Source organism: Cetorhinus maximus, chromosome 1 (genome assembly GCF_964194155.1).
Source record: "Cetorhinus maximus chromosome 1, sCetMax3.hap1.1, whole genome shotgun sequence".
Lineage (NCBI taxonomy): Eukaryota > Metazoa > Chordata > Chondrichthyes > Lamniformes > Cetorhinidae > Cetorhinus > Cetorhinus maximus.
Window position 1 is genome coordinate 161,500,325 of NC_135879.1, and position 17,905 is coordinate 161,518,229.

Below are 17,905 nucleotides of genomic sequence, written 5' to 3' on the forward strand. Positions count from 1 at the left end.
CATAGGACACTGAAAACTAACATGCAGGTGCAGCAAGCAATTAATAAGGTATGTTGGCCTTTATCACAAGAGAAATTGAGTACAGTAGTAAAGATGCCTTGCTGCAATTGTACAGAGCCCTGGTGATACTGCACCTGGAGTATTGTGTACTGTTTTGGCCTCCTTACCCAAGGAAAGAACTTGCCATAGAGGGAGTGCAACAAAGATTCACCAGGCTGATCCCTGAGATGGTGCAGTAGCCAATGAGGAGAGATTAAGGAGACTGGGCCTTTATTCTCTGGTGTTTAGAAGAATGAGAGGTGATCTCATTGATGCATACAAATTTTTTTTTAGAGGGTTCGACAGGGTAGATGCAAGAAGGGTGTTTCCCCTGGCAAGGGAGAGGGGGGTGGGGTCTAGAACCTGGAGACAGGGTCTCAGAATAAGAGACTACGTTCAAAGCAGAGCTCCATAGATTTCTAGCTATCAAAGATATCAAGGGATATGTCAACGGTGCGGGAAAATGGCATTGAGGTTGAAGATCAGTCATGATCTAGTTGAATGGCGGAGCAGGCTCAAGGAACCAAATGGCCTACTCCTGCTCCTATTTCCTGTGTTCCGCTGTTCCTCTGTTTCTATATAATTCCTTATCCCAGGAACCATTCAAGTACATCTCTTCTGTACCCTTTCTAAAGCCTTCATGTCCTTCCTAAAGTTTGGTGGCTAGAACTGGGCAAATTCCTCCAAGTAGGGCTGAGCTAGTTTTTTTGTATGTTTAGCAAAGCTTCCTGGCTTTTGTACTCTATGCCTCTATTTATAAAGCTCAGGATCCCATATGCCTTATTAACTACTTTGTCATAAGGCCCTCCTCCCTTCAAAGATTTGCACATAAACACCCCAAGTCTCTCTCTTCTTGGAGCATCTTTATAATTGTACCATTTAACACACAAACATAGGAACATACGAACTAGGAGGAGGCCACTTGGCCATTCAATAAGATCATGGCTAATCTGATTGTAACCTTCCGCCTACTCCCAATAACCTTCCACCTCTTGTTAATCTAGAATCTATCTACCTCTGCCCCAAAAATATTCGAAGACCCTGCTTCCACTGCCTTTTGAGGAAGAGTGTTCCAAAGTCTCACGAACCTCAGAAAAAAATTTCTCCTCACCTCTGTCTTAAATGAGCAACCCCCTATTTTTAAACCGTGGCCTCTAGTACTAGACTCTCCCACAAGAGGAGACATCCTCTCCACATCCACCCTGTCAAGACCCCTCAGGATCTTAAAAGGTTTCGATCAAGTCATCTCTTATTCTTCTAAACTCCAGTGGATACAAGCCTAACCTGCCCAACCTTTTCTCATAAGGCAATCCATATATTCCTGGTATTAGTCCAGTAAACCTTGTCTGAACAACTTCCAACGCATTTACATCTTTCCTTAAATAAGGAGACCAACACTGTACACAGTACTCCAGATGTGGTCTCACTAGTGCCCTGTACAACTGAAGCATAAGCTCCCTACTTTTGTAATCAATTCCCCTCAATATAAATTATAACATTCTATTAGCTTTCCTAATTACCTGCTATAACTGCATGCTAGCCTTTTGTGACTCATGCACTAGGGCACCCAGGTCCCTCTGAATCTCAGAGCTCTGCAATCTCTCACCATTTAGATAAGAAGCTTATTTTTTATTCTTCCTGCCAAAATGGACAATTTCGCATTTGCCCACATTATACTCCATTTGCCAGGCTTTTGCCCACTCACTTAACCTGTGTCACTTTGTAGCCTCCTTACATCCTCCTCACAACTTACTTTCCTACCTATCTTTGTGTCGTCAGCAAATTTAGCAACCATACCATCTGTCCCTACATCCAAGTCACTTATATAAATTATAAAAAATTGAGGCCTCAGCACTGATCCCTGCAGCATAACATTCATTACATCCTGCCAACCAGAAAAAGACCCATTTATGGCTACTCTTTGTTTCCTGTTAGCTAGCCAATCTTGTATTTCCTCTCCTCATTCTGCCTACCATAATGCCTCAACCACACTATTTTCAGCGTTTAATTCATTTGGCATTTCCACCCACTCCAGCAGCTGGTCTAGGTCCTCTTGAAGTTTAACTGTGTCAGCTGTGGCCCAGCTGGTGACACTCTCGCCCAAGTCAGAAAATTATGGTTCAAGTCCCAATTCAGGACTTGATGCAAAAATCAATGCAGTAATGGCAAAGCTGCTCTAACAGAGTTGCCGTCCCTTAAGATGAGATGCTAAACAAAGGTCCCGTCTGCCCACTCTGGTGCACGTAAAAGATTCCAAGGCACAATTTCAAAGAAGATCAGAGGAGTTAACCCCAGTGTTCCAGCCACAAAACAGATTATCCGGCCATGATCACATTGTTGCTTGTGGGACCTTGATGGGAGCAAATAGGCTCCTGTTTTTTCCTACATTCCAACAGTGATTAAAAAAAATTGGCTGCAAAGCGCTTTGTGATGTCTTGTGGTGTGAAAGGCACCAAGTAAGTGCAAGTCTTTTTTTATCTTCTTCACTGTTTACAGCACTTTCAAATTTTGTGTCATTAGCAAATTTTGAAGTTGTGCTCTGTACTTTTAAGTCGAAGTTGTTAATGTGCATCAAAAACAGCAGTGGTCCTGGTCAATGTTCCATTTAAAATTTTGTTGTGCATGGCAGCATTTTCCCCAGCGCACGGTTCCTTTAAATTTTTTTGCACTGCCGTACACACACTTTGTCTATTAAAGAACAAGGCCTGAGTGGTATCTTCCAGGCTTCAGTATGACTGCCTGCCCACAGAGCTTAGAGGGAGCATTTGTCCTGGTACTGAACATTGGGGAACACCATCATAAGTCTCCTTCTCTACAGCCATTTACCACAACTGCAGAGGTTCAAGGTGGCAACTAGGGATGGGCAATAAATGCTGGCCCAGCCAGCGAAGCCCACACCCCATGAATGAATGAATAAAAAAAACTCTGTTTTCAATCCCTTAGTCAGTTTTGTATCCATGCTGCTATGCCCCTTTCATCTGAGGGGCTTCAATTTTACAAACTAGCCTAACATGCTGTATTTTATTAGATGCCTTATGAAGGTCCACACATCAACCACATTGACCTAATAAGACCTTCCAAAGTCACTTGAGTCCAAACACACTGCTACAGCTATTCTCTGCTGTGGCAACTGGGTGGCTCTGCCGTGCATCATCTTTGCTGAAATTTGCAAAAATGCAGTGTAACTCATACAATGGTAGGGAACTGAAGCAATTTTCCATGATAATTGGACTAGGTTTCAAATACATTGAGTTTTTTTCCTCTCCAACTTTACCTCACCGATGTTTAATTTAACACTTCCAGGTTATAAATTTCCTTTTAGAGTATGTTATGGGATGGGTGGAAAACCAATAGTGCCACTCAAGGGACTTTGTGGAAAAAAAGATTAGGGATTTGATGAATTGATTTTTCTGCTTCTTGTCTATTGCCAACTTTTAAATATGATGTTATGAAAAACAAGTGAAATTGTTACAGGGGGTTGGTTAACTTTCAGAATTTAAGTCAAGCAGCACTCAATGCTACTTGCTTGGCTTTTAATCTGAGTAGTCATTGGAGCTGAATGGCATGTTTTGCATCCTATAAATGTTTCCATATCTTACTGACCTCTGCAAAACTCAAAGTGGTCAAAATTTTTAAGTTTATACAAAAATAATGAAAAAATGCTAAGTATGCATACCCAGGCTGACATTGTGTATCTCCTTGAAACAATTGCGTATTTCTTATCTACAATTGACTTACAACTACAAAAATCAATTAGCCTTAAATACCAACAGACTGCAATGTGTCCTACTTTGGGGAAATTAGTAAAGTTGAAACAATAGGTGAAGCCTTTTAATTGGCCTACTCCTAATTCCCCATATAGAGTATATGCATAGCTTATTATTGCTATTTACTAATAGCTTTGGCTTCATTGTGAAATAGTAACATGTTTTTCTGAACATGTTCCCACTTGGAAAAGAAACTGCTATCCTCAAACAGCAGAACCATCATGTGTGCTCATGTCAAATATTATAGTGTATCACTAAAATAACGGCTTGCGTTATACAGCAATTTTGAACTTGAAAAACGTTCCATGGAGTTTTACAGAACAGGGGAGAAAGGGAATGAATGTCCAGACACATGGGAAAGTGAAGGGATGTGACCCAAAGCTGGGTCACAAAGATATGATTTAAGATGATTTTTGAGGGAGACCTTCCAAATCCACTAACTCCATCACAAAAACCAAGGCAGCAGGGTTATGGGAACACCACAGTCTCCAAGATCCTCTCCAAGTTATGCATTATCCAGACCTGGACACAGAAGTGCTGTTCTTTTGACATTGCTGAGTCAAAATTCTAAATATCTAAAAGCACTGTGGAAGTGCCTTCTCTCTCAGATTGCGTGGGTCAAGAAAGTTACTCATTGCCACTTTATCATGGGCACCTAGGGCAATAAAAGCAGCCAACACACACATAAAAACGCACAAGGGGAGATGGAAATTCCAGAAAGTGAAGACAAAGCAACTCAATGTTCCATCAGCAATGACAAGTAAAAGGAGGGATACATGGAGGCCAGTGTCAGAAAGTCAGTGAGTTAACGACCTAAAGTTGTAAAGATTTGCAAGGTTAGGATGGAGCATGAGTGGGTCGGGATTTAAGAACAAATATTTAAATTCAGTGCACTGGGACACAGGGAACCGGGGTATATTGTAGACAGCAAGAGGATGGGCGAGTGGGTGTCAAAGCAGAACACAAAACGAGTAGTTGGATTTTGAATAAATTGAATGTTTTGGAGAGAGGAAAATGGGAGGTGAGTAAGGGAAATGTTAAAGCAATTAAAGCAAGAAGTGGCAAAGTGTGGGTAAAGGCTTCAAAGGGCATGAAAGTGAGGCAAGGTCGGAGGCAGATATGACATGATAATGGATGTGGTGATATCTGGTGATGGATAAGATGTCAGATTTAAAACTCAACCCTAGGTTAGACAGAGCTTCAAGGTTTCACATCACCCGATTCAACCAGAGAAAATGACAAGTTGTGAAACTCAATTAAATAATTGCTAATTTTGCTGTATAAATGCAACTGGTTCATTAATGTCCTTCAGGGAAGGGAATTTGCCATCCTTATCCAGTCTGAGTACATGTTTCCAAGTCCCATCCATACTCCATGGTTTGCTATTAATACTCTCGGAAGTTGTCTAGCAAGCCACTCAGTTGTAAACAATCACTACAAAACACAGTTATAAGAGCAATATTAGTCAAATAAGACCATAAGATGTAGGAGCAGAAGTGGGCCATTCGGCCCATCGAGTCTGCTCCGCCATTCGATGAGACCATGGTTGATCTGATAATTCTTAACTCCACTTTCAAGCCTTTCCCTTACTGATTAAAAATCTGTCTATCTCAGCCTTGAATACATTTAACGACCCAGCCTCTACAGCCCTCTGCGGTAAAGAATTCTACAGATCCACTAACCTCAGAGAAGAAATTCCTCATCTTTGTCCTAAAGGGGTGACCCTTTACTCTAAGGTTATGCCCTCTGGTCCCACAAGGGGAAACAATCTCTCAGCATCTATCCTGTCAAGCCCCCTAAGAATCTTATTTCTCAATAAGGTTGCCTCTCATTCTTCTAAACTCCAATGAGTACAGGCCCAACGTACTCAACCCCTCCTCATAAGAAAATCCCACCAAACCCGGGATCAACCTAGTGAACCTTCCCTGGACTGCCTCCAATGCCAGTACATCTTTCCTTAGATAAGGGGACCAAAACTGTTCTCAGTATTCTAAGTGTGGTCTAACTATTGCCTTGCAAGACTTCCCTATTTTTATACTCCTTTCCCTTTGAAATAAAGGCCAACATTCCATTTGCCTTCCCTACTACCTGAAATTGTATGTTAGCTTTTTGCGGTTCATGCAGAAGAGTCCCATATCCCTCTGTGCTGTAGCTTTCTGCAGTCTTTCGCCACGTAAATAATATTCAACTCCTCTATTCTTCCTGCCAAAATGCACAACCTCACATTTTCCCATATTATATTCCATCTTCCAAGTTTTTGCCCAATCACTTAACCTGTCTATATCCCTCTGTAGACTCTGTGTCAACCTCACCATTTGCCTTCCCACCTATTTTTGTGCCATCCACAAACTTGGCGATAATTGTGGCCCCAGCAGTGATCCCTGTGACATTCCACAAGTTACAGGTTGCCATCCTGAAAATGCGCCCCTTATCCCAATTCTCTGCCTTCTATTAGTTATCCAATCCTCTATCCATGCTAACATATATCCCCAACACCAGGGGCTCTTATCTTATTAAGTAGCCTTCTCTACAGTACTTTATCAAATGCCATTTGTAAATCCAAATATATTATATCTACTGGTTCCCCTTTATCTATCCTGTTTGTTACCTCCTCAATGAATGTTAATAAATTTGTCAGGTATGATTTCCCCTTCATGAAGCCATGCTGACTCTGCTTGATTATATTCTGCATTTCTAAATGCTCTGCAATTACGTCCTTTATAATAGACGCTAACATTTTCCCAATGACAGATGTTAAGCTAACTGGCCTATACTTACCTGTTTTTTGTCTCCCTCCCTTTTATGAATAAGGGCGTTACATTGGCAGTTTTCCAGTCTTCTGGGACTTTTCCAGAATCCAAGTATTCTTGGAAGATTACTACCAGTGCATCCACTAAGTCTGTAGCTACTTCTTTTAATATTCTAGGATGCAACCCATCAGGTCCAAGGGGCTTATCGGCCTTTTGCCCCATTGGTTCCCTAGTACTTTCTCTAGTGATAGTTACTGCATTTATTTCCACCCCCACTTTTGCCCCTAAATTATTTAGTACTTTTGGAATGCTACTATCGTTTTCTACCATGAAGACTTGTGCAAAGTATTCATTAAACTCGTCTGCCATTTCCTGGTCCTCCATTATTACTTCCCCAGCCTCATTCTCTTAAGGGACTATGCTCACTTTGGCCTCTCTCTTCCTCTTCCTATACTTAAAGAAGCTCAAACTGTCCATTTTTGTATTACTTGCTAGTTTACCCTCAAGGTTTATTTTCTCCCTCTATTTTTTTTTTGGCCATCTTTTGGTTTTTAAAACTTTCCAAATCCTCTGGCTTACCAATAATCTTTGCCACATTGTATGTATTTTCTTTCAATTTGATACCATCTTTAAATTCCTTGGTAACCATGGTTGGTTTATTCCCTTCCTAGAATCCTTCTTTCTCACTGGGTTATATCTTTATTGTGAGTCATGAACTATTTTCTTAAACGTCTCCCATTCTTCATCCAACCTCTTTTCTGCTAAACTCCTTTCCCAGTCTGCTCCAGCCAACTCTGCCTTCATTCCTTTGTAATTACCCTTATTTAAGTTTAGCACAGTTATTTCCGACCCAAGTTTCTCACTCTCAAACCGAATGCTAAATTCGATCATGTTATGGCCCGTTTCCTAGGGGATCTTTTACTCTGAGGTCATTTATTAAACCTGCCGCATTACACATTACCAGATCCAAAATAGCCCGATCCTTGGTTGGAGCTACAACAAATTGTTCTAGGAAACTGCCCCGAGTACTCTGTGAATTCTTGCTCGTGGCTACCTCTGCCAAAATGTTTTTCCCAATCTACATGAAGATTAAAGTTACCCATGATTATCTCCTGATTTAACCTCTGTCCTACAGCATAGCTACTGTTAGGGGGCCCATAGACTAGTCCCACCAGTGTCTTCTTCCCCTTGTTATTTGTTACCTCCACCCATATGGATTCCACATCTTCCGATCCAAGATCATTTCTTGCTATCTTATCTTAAGTTAGTACTTATTCCATCTACCCAGCCATTCTTTCTTTCCTGCCTGCCCTTTTGAAAAGTCACATACCCTTGAATATTTAGTTCCCAGCTTTGATCTCCTTGTAACCACGTCTCCGAAATGGATATAAGATGATACCCATTAACTTCTATTTGTGCCGTTAATTCATTTATTTTGTTCTAAATACTACATGCATTTAAGTAAAGAGCCATTAATTTTGCCTTTTTACCATTTTTTTCCCTCCTTTGACCCATTTGCTGCTGATTTTTTGTGTTTGCACACTCTGTCCCTTCGTGTCACACTCTGGGTCTCAATACCTAAATAGCTGCCCTGCAATGGTGCCATATCCTTTTGCTTTGTTAGCCTATGTATCCCCTCTCCAGAATCCTCCCCGTTCTATATAGTTTAAAGCCCTCTTTACAGCCCTAGTTATTCAATTCGCCAGGACACTGGTCCCAGCACGGTTCAATTGAAGTCCGTCCCACCGGAACAGCTCCCTTCCATTCCAGTACTGGTGCCAGCGCCCCATGAACTGAAGCCCATTCCTCCCACACCAATCTTTGACCAACATATTTAACTCCTTGACTTTATTTACCCTATCTTTAAAGCAGTGAACCATGCATAAGATTGGACAAGACTGTAGTCCTACTCTCCAATGAAAAACTATCTAACTTAGACCTGCTGGCCCAAGGACTGGCCAAACAACATAAATTTGACTCTCAGTGTATTGACTATCAGCCAAGATCCCATGTTTCTCCATCACAGTCCCAGGGAACATACTGGTATAACACATATCAGAGGTGGGGTTACAGTGGCACACGAAAGAGGTACACGAAATAAATTAATTAGGGACACAGTATAAGAAATTAGATTGTTTCAGCATTTCATTCTGTATCCATGCTGCCCAACATCCTTAAAGCAAAAAATCATCCCAACTCACTGAACAACAAACATCCGACCTCACAACCTTTGCTTTCCCTTCCCATCCTTCTTCCACTTTTTTCCTCCTGTACCCTGGTCTCTATCCCTCTCACTTCCCCTTCCCTGTTTTAGTTCCTTTTCTCCCTCTTAAGTTTAATTAAACAAGTTTATCTACAATTGTGAAGAATGATTTGTAATGGGAATTTCACTTTCTGAGCTGAACCCTTTTCCTAAACAAAAACACCAGCAAGTCTTATTTAAAAAGCCTGGTTAAGTTGCATGAAGTTGCAACTCTGTATTACATGCACATGATATCTCTGCAATGTGTTAGTTAGTACTTGGCTGATCAAGATAAGATATCCACTTAAGCAATGTGGGAATATAGCTTCCTACTTTCCCAAATCCATTTCCCTATATTCAGCCAAGCTAGCTGAGATGGTAAAACTTTACATTTGGATGGGATAAGGGGAACGGAAGCTGTGGGTTAATAGTCAGGGATTTGAATTTAAAATCCTTGTTGATAGGCCAATAATCTAACATTTTAGCTACAAACATTATTCATTAAATTATGTGGCAAAGCTGCAACAGTATATAATCTTGAAAACTTAAAATTTTGTAAAGTTGCACTGAGTTTCAGACTTCCAATTACAGTGAATGATACACTTTGCTTTGTAAACACATTTGTCTCAATAGGAGTAAGCTTATAATCACTTTAGTCCAACTTACCCTTAAACTGTACTTATAAGAGTCCCCTCCAGCCTCTTCCACAGCTATTGAAATACAAAAAAGGTTTACAATATTAATAAATGTTTTCAAGACAAAATATTAAGAATGACAACCTAACTCAAATCTGTTAGATAGGAGGAGTAAGCAGCGGATTGCTTGAAAGAAGTTCATCACAAATGCTACTGCGTTTTAAGAATGGAAAGCAGGAGGAAATGGGAATGTTGAGAAGGTCAGGTGAGGCTTGAGGGAGAGGGCCAAGCAAGGGATGAGGACGGGAGGGCACCAGGAGGGTTGAAGGGTCACGCAAGGGTTGAGAGGGAGAAGGTCAAGCGAGGGTTGAAAGACAGAAAGCCAAGCGAAGGTTGAGGGAAAGAGGACCAAGCGAGGGTTGAGGGAAAGAGGACCAGCAAGATGGACTGAATGGCCTTCCCTGTGCTCATTGTTCTATGGTTCCATGTTCCCTCTTCAGGAAAATTGCCAGTGTGAATACTGCACCCCAAACATTACGTACTTTAATTCTCCCACAAATTATCATTCAGCATCTTCTTAGTTTTTCCCCGATTTTTCTGTTCCTTTCAACGTTTCCTGATTTCAAACCAAGTCAAAAAGCAGCACCTGTCCTACTTTACGGTATCATGCCATACATTAGGATGCCGGGAGTTGTACAATTGAAAATCTATATAGCCCTACAGATTATAAAAGAATATTTAGATATTTTTAAGTATGAACTCATATGTTTAGTACTGAAGACCCTTTGCTGATATCATTACTCCTAATAAAAATGACAATTTTAGCTGAGGCTTATTGATTTACTTTACAATAAAAGACTTTTTTTTAAGTCAGCACAAAATATGCTACATGTGTTTAAGAGGCTAATTAAACTATTTTGTCTAAGTCATATATTGGCACTTAGAATTGTAGGAGTATAATGGCTATATGAAAATAAATTGACGTTATGACTTGACAGATTGAACCGAAAAAAACCTGCCAACAGTACTGAAGGTTTAAAAAAAGGGAGGCAGAGAGAAAACAGGGAATTATAGACCAGTCAGCCTGACGTCGGTAGTGGGGAAAATTCTAGAGTCCATTATAAAAGATTTAATAGCGGAGCACGTGGAAAACAGTGGCAGAATCGGACAGAGTCAGCATGGATTTATGAAAGGGAAATCATGCTTGACAAATCTACTGGAATTTTTCGAGGATGTAACTAGTAGAGTTGATGAGGGGGAGCCAGTGGATGTGGTTTATTTGGACTTTCAGAAGGCTTTCGACAAAGTCCCACATAAGAAATTGGCGTGTAAAATTAAAGCGCATGGGATTGGGGTAGTGTATTGAGACAGATAGAAAACTGGTTGGCAGACAGGAAACAAAGAGTAGGAATAAACTGGTCTTTTTCCGAATGGCAGGCAATGACTAGTGGGGTACCGCAGGGATCGGTGCTAGGACCCTAGTTATTCACAATATATATTAATGATTTAGATGAGGGAATTAAATGTAATATCTCCAAATTTGCAGATGACACAAAGCTGGGTGGGAGGGTGAACTGTGAGGAGGATGCAGAGATGCTTCAGTGTGATTTGGACACGCTGAGTTAGTGGGCAAATGCATGGCAGATGCAGTATAATGTGGATAAATGTGAGGTTATCCATTTTGGTAGCAAAAACAGGAAGACAGATTATTATCTGAAATGCTATAAATTGAGAGAGGGGAATGTGCAACGAGACCTGGGTGTCCTCGTACACCAGTCACTGAAGGTAAGCATGCAGGTGCAGCAGGTGGTAAAGAAGGCAAATGATATGTTGGCCTTCATAGCAAGAGGATTCGAGTACAGGAACAGGGATGTCTTGCTGCAATTGTACAGGGCCTTGGTGAGACCACACCTGGAATATTGTGTGCAGTTTTGCTCTCCTTATCTGAGGATGTTCTTGCTATAGAGGGAGTGCAGCGAAGGTTTACCAGACCGATTCCTGGGATGGCAGGACTGACATATGAGGAGAGATTGAGTCGATTAGGATTATATTTGCTGGAGTTCAGAAGAATGAGGAGGGATCTCATAGAAACCTACAAAATTCTAACAGGACTAGACAGGGTAGATGCAGGAAGGATGTTCCCGATGGTGGGGGGGTCCAGAACCAGGGGTCTCAGTCTGAGGATATGGGGTAGACCATTTAGGACTGAGATGAGGAGAAATTTCTTCACCCAGAGAGTGGTGAGCCTGTGTTACCACAGAAAGTAGTTGAGATCAAAATATTGTATGTTTTCAAGAAGGAGTTAGATATAGCTCTTGGGGTGAAAGGGATCAAAGGGTATGGGGCGAAAGCGGGAACAGGCAACGTTGGATGATCAGCCATGATCATAATGAATAGCGGAGCAGGCTCGAAGGGCCGAATGGCCTACTCGTGCTCCTAGTTTCTATGTTTTGAAATTCTTGCTTACAGTTGTTTTAAAATTAAACTTGATATTATAAGGGAGGTGGTGGCATAGTGGTATTGTCACTGGTCTAGTAATCCAGAGAGCCAGGGTAATGCTCTGGGCACTAGGGCACATAGTGGAATTTGAATTTGAAATAAAAAATCTGGAACTAAAAGTCTGATGATGAAACCATTGTCGATTGTCATAAAAACCCATCTGGTTCAATAATGTACTTTAGGGAAGGAAATCTGCTGTCCTACATGTGACTCCAGACCCACAGCAATGTGGTTGACTCTTAAATGCCCTCTGAACAAGGTCAATTAAGGCCAATTAACAGGCAATAAATGTTGGCTTAGCCAGCGATGCATGAGTGTCCCATGAATGAACATTAAAAAAAAGCCAGCGAGATCAAGAAATGTTATTAAGGAACAGACACTGCAGTTTCTGGATACATTTGCATCTGAAATTGTTCTTTGAAGGTTTTGGGGCTTAATGGTCTGTTAACTGCTTCAATAAATAGCCTTATCTAGAAGTTTGTCAGCTTGACAGTTGCATAAACTATCCAATTAATCCACAGCCCACAAAAAGTCATTTCCTGACAGAAATTTACTTGGAAAGGTCGGAGAAAGATGGACAGCGTTGGGTTTAATTCCTTGCTTTGGACAAAGAACTCAGGTTGTTGCTGGATATTGTCTCTTAAGGTAAATTTCAATTCGTTGGGGAGGTCCTGTCAATGTGACAACCCAGGCCCACCTCCAAGAAGGAATATAAGGGATTAGAAACACCGGACATCTTATTGCAGTCGAGGAGGGGGGAACCCAACCGTTTGCTGGAAGAGGATCTACAATACATGCCAGGGGCCAGCATAACAATCGTGAAGGAGGAATCCAACCAAGTGTTGGAAGGTCGTAAGCAATAGGTGGGAACCCAGCCGAGTTTCAGAAGATTATCAACAGGGGTGAATCTGAACGAGTATCAGAAGGAGATTATTAACTGGAAGGAATCCAACTGAGTGTCGGAAAAAGATCTACAATTAACGGAAGCTGGCCACTTCAGCGTCATTGTATAACCAGTTACTTATAACATATTTGAGCATTGTGGTGTTGGAGCATTCTATTGTTAGATATTGTTAGAGAAGTCTGGTGCCAGAATTAGAGAAGTAAAGGAACTGTGTTGCAATTTAAATCTATAATCGTATGTTCAAATAAATTAATAAACAAATTTTTAAAACTTCAGTGAAGTCACCAATCTAGTCTCTTGTAATTTGCGGGTCAAAACAAAATACATGAACAAACTACACAGGGATTACCCGGTACTTTTTCTGGGTTTATTCCAGAAACATTTTTTTTTTAATAAATGTGTTACACCTCTTCAGGCAGTAGAGTTTGGCACCCAATCCACAAACATTCACTCCCTCCACCACCGATTAACAGTGGCAGCAGTGTGTACCATCTACAAGATGCACTGCAGGAACACACCAAGCCTCCTGAGACAGTACCTTCCAATGCAACAACCACCGCCATCTAGAAGGACAAGGACAGCAGACACATGGGAACACCACCACCTGGAAGTTCCCCTCCAAGACACTCACCATCCTAACTTGGAAATTACTCCACTTACTCCACTGTCACTGGGTCAAAATCAAGGGACTACCCCCTTACAGCAATGTGGGTGCTCCTATGCCACATGGACTGCAACGGTTCACAAGGCAGCTCACCACCACCTTCTCTAGGGCAATTAGGGATGGGCAATAAATGCTGGCCTAGCCAGCGACTCCTAAATCTCATGAATGAATAAAAAAAACATTTTAACCAATAAAACTATGCTACAAAATTTCACTTTTTTAAAACAAAAGTCTTTATTGCATATAGAACAAATTAAACAAATCAAATACAATTAACCTAATACGGTTTATTACTTTGTATGTTATGTACTCAGGTTTACTTACTTTCGCCAAGAATTCTCTTATAAGACACATCAATCTTAAAAGTTATTTACTTCTGTCGGGACTACCCATAATTATGCCGCAGTCCTCTGGAGAATTCGCCTCAGCTCCAGCTATTCTGAGAGGTACAACTTTCATTTATAATCTCTTGATCTCAGTTCCTTGTTCAATTTACTGTTCAATACTTCCAAGCTAATTCAGCTGATTACTTTCTTATGCACTAAGACACTGTGAGGCCCACTGTAGATTCTCTGAGTAGTTTCAAACAAGGCAGTCTTCCAGCTTCTATTCCTTCACAAGGTTCAAACTGACATTAAGACTCGCATACATTCCACAGTGAATGAAGAAGCTAGCTTTTTGACTCTGCTGACAGTGCAGGGTTATCTAACTGTCATTTACTTTGATAACTTCTCTCGGTGAGCTACAAATTGCAATAGGTCCAAACAGCAAGTAAAAACTCTCCCAGCAAACATCCAGATAAATTGAAGCCAGAGGACCTTCCTATGCTCCACCCGTCTCCATGACAACATAGCCTGTTCTGCTTTGTCCTCAAACCAACCTCCAAATTAATTATTCCTCATTGACAATTTATTTTTTGATCTATGAAGTAAATATGTTTTACAACCTTTCAGGGTTTACTGAATGCTTATAAGTTAATTTAGGTCTACCCCCGAAACATGTCCCTGGGCTGCCATTGTTCTTGCAAACTTTGCAGAAATCATATGGCCAGCTCTTTATGCAAGTAATCCCACCTACTGTTAATTACGAACAAATGAAATAGGAGAAGGCCATTCAACCCCTCGAGCCTGCTCTGCCATTCAATAAAATCATGGCTGATCTGTTTGCATTTCTAATTCCACATTCTCATCTACCCCCAATAATCTTTGATTCCCTTGCGTAACAAGAATGTATCTACCTCCGCCTTAAATATATTCAATGATCCCACCTCCACCACCTTGAGGCAGAGAGTTCCAAAGTCACACAACCCTCAGAAAAAAAATTCTCTTCATCTCAGTCTTATAATGGCGACCCCTAACTTTAAAAACAGTGCCCCCTAGTTCTGGACTCACCCACAAGGGGAAACATCCTTTCCACATCCACCTTGTCAAGGCTTTTCAGGATCTTATATACTTCAATTATGTCACCCCTCACTCTCCTAAGCCCCAGTGGAAACAAGCCCAGCTTGTCCAACCTTTCATCATAAGACAACCCACACCATCCAAGTATCAATTTAGCACATCTCCTCTGAGCCGCCTCTAACACATTTACATCCTCCCTTAAATAAGGGAGGCCAAAACTGCACACAGTATTCGAGATACAGTTTCATCAATGCCCTGCATAACTGAAGCATAGCATCCTTACTTTTAGGTTCAAGTCTTCTCATAATAAAGGCTGGAATTCCATTATCCTTCTTGGATTACATGCTGTTCTTGCATACTAGCTTTTTGTGACTCACGCACGAGAACACCTGGATCCCTCTGCACCTCGGAATTCTGCAGTCATTCTCCATTTAAGTAATACCTCTGCTTTTTTATTCTTCCTGCCAAAGTGAACAACTTTACATTTTCCCACATTATACTCCATTTGTCAGATTTTTGTCCACTCACACAACTTATCTATATCCATCTGCAGTCTCATGTCCACTACACAGCATATTTTCCTACATATCTTTGTGTCATCTGCAAATTTAGCTACCATGCCTTTGTTCCCCTCATCTAAGGCATTGAAATAAATTGTAAAAGGTTGAGGCCCCAGCACAGACCCCTGTGGGACTCCACTCATTACATCCTGCCAATCAGACAAAGGCCCATTTATTCATACTCTGTTTTCTGCCAGCAAGCCAATCTTCTATCCATGCTAATATGTTACACCCTACACCATGAGCTATTGTTTTCTATAATAACCTTTGATGTGGCAATTTATCAAATGCCTTCTGGAAATCTAAGTACAGTACATCTTTTGGTTCCCCTTTATCAATGATCGGGGGAAAACTCTCCGCTGGTTGGAGTCATACCTAGCACAAAGGAAGTTGGTTGTGGTTGTTGGAGGTCAGTCATCTCAGCTCCAGGACATCATTGCAGGAGTTCCTCAGAGTAATGTCCTAGGCCCAAACATCTTCAGCTGCTTCATCAATGACCTTCCTTCCATCATAATGCCAGAAGTGGGGATGTTTGCACAATGTCCAGCACCATGCGTGACTCCTCAGATACTGAAGCAGTCCATGTCCGAATGCAGCAAGGCCTAGACAATATCCAGGCTTGGGCAACACAAGTGTCAGGCAATGACCATCTCCAACAAGAGAGAATCCAACCATCGCCCCATGATGTTCAATGGCATTACCATCACTGAATCCCCCACTATCAACATCCTGGGAGTTACCATTGACCAGAAACTGAACTGGACTAGCCACATAAGTGCTGTGGCTACAAGAGCAGGTCACAGGCTAGGAATCATGCGACGAGTAATTCTCCTCCTGACTCCCCAAAGCCTGTCCACCATCCACAAGGCACAAATCAGGAGTGTGATGGAGTACTCCCCACGTGCCTGGATGAGTACAGCTCCCACAACACTCAAGAAGCTGGACACCATCCTGGACAAAACAGTCCACTTGATTGGCACCACATCCACAAACATTCACTCCCTCCACCACTGACGCACAGCAGCAGTGGTGTGTACCACCTACAAGATGCACTGCAGGAATTCACCAAGGCTCCTTAGACAGCACCTTCCAAACCCATGACCACTACTGTCCAGAAAGACAAGGGCAGCAGATAGATGGGAACACCACCACCTGGAAGTTCCCCTCCAAGCCACTCACCATCCTGACTTGGAAATAAATCGTCATTCCTTCACTGTCGCTGGGTCAAAATCCTGGAACTCCCTTCCTCACAGCACTGTGGGTGTACCTATACCACATGGGCTGCAGCGGTTCAAGGCAGCAGTTCACCACCACTTTCTCAAGGGCAACTAGGGATGGGCAATAAATGCTGGCCCAACCAGCGAAGCCTGCATCCCATGAATAATTTTTTTTAAAAATGATGCAAAAACCATGCTGCCTCTTCTTGATGACCTAAGCGTCCAGCTATAACCTCCTTAATGATCAATTATAGCACCTTTCCCACGACAGATGTCAGGCTAACTGGCCTATAGTTTCCTGCCTTCCTCCCTTCTTGAATAGAGGGGTTATATTTGCCATTTTCAAGTTTGATGGAACCGTTCCAGGATCTAGTGAATTTTTAAAAATTAACACCAACATATCTACTACCTGATTTGGCTACCTCTTCTAAGACACTCGGATGAAGTCCATCAGGACCCGGAGACTTGTCAGCCCACAGCTCCAGTTTGCTGAATATGGCTTCCTTAGTGATTGTAATTTCATCAAGTTCCCCTTTCCCTTCCTGATTTACAGCTATTACTGGAATGTTTTTTGTATCCTCTGCAGTGAAGACAGAAGCAAAATATTTATTCATTTTACCCACCATTTCCTTATTATCTACTATTAACTCCCCATTCTCATTCTCTAGAGGACCATCACTCACTTTACCTAATCTTTCCTTTTTTAAATACCTGAAGGAGCTCTTGGTATCCATTTTTACATTTCTAGCTAGCTTCCTCTTATACTCCAATTTCTTTCTCCTGATTAACCTTTAGTCATTCTCAGCCGTTCTTAATATTCTGACCAATCATTTGACCTGCCACTTTGCACAGTTATATGCTTTTTCCTCAAATTTGATGCTTTCCTGAACTTTATTTAACCGAGGATGGTGGGACCTGCCCTTAGAATTTTTATTTATAATAGGAATATACTTATTCTGAAATATCCCCTTAAGTGCTCACTGCTCCTCAATTGATCTATTTTCTAGCCTAGTATCCCAGTTCACTGCAGCCAGCTCAGCTCTCATGCGCACATAGGTGCCCTTATTTAAGTTTAAAATATTAGTCTCAGCTCTATTCTTCTTTCTTTCAAATTGGATGTAAAATTCAATCATAATGTGGTCGCTGCTACCTAGGGGTGCCTTCACTCTGAGGTCATTAATTAATCCTGTCACATTACACGATACCAAGTCTAACATAAACTGCCCAT

At 41.5% G+C, this 17,905-nt stretch overlaps 1 protein-coding gene across 4 annotated transcripts in view; it reads right to left on the reverse strand.

Moving 5' to 3' along the window:
- Positions 1 to 17,905, reverse strand: part of ipo11 (importin 11) — a 712,707-nt gene that overhangs the window by 439,232 nt on the left and 255,570 nt on the right. For all 4 annotated transcript variants that reach the window (XM_078549030.1, XM_078549021.1, XM_078549038.1 and 1 more), the window contains one exon: positions 9,465 to 9,508. In XM_078549030.1, the coding sequence (XP_078405156.1) occupies positions 9,465 to 9,508 (44 nt within the window). The remainder of the gene's footprint in view (positions 1 to 9,464; positions 9,509 to 17,905) is intronic.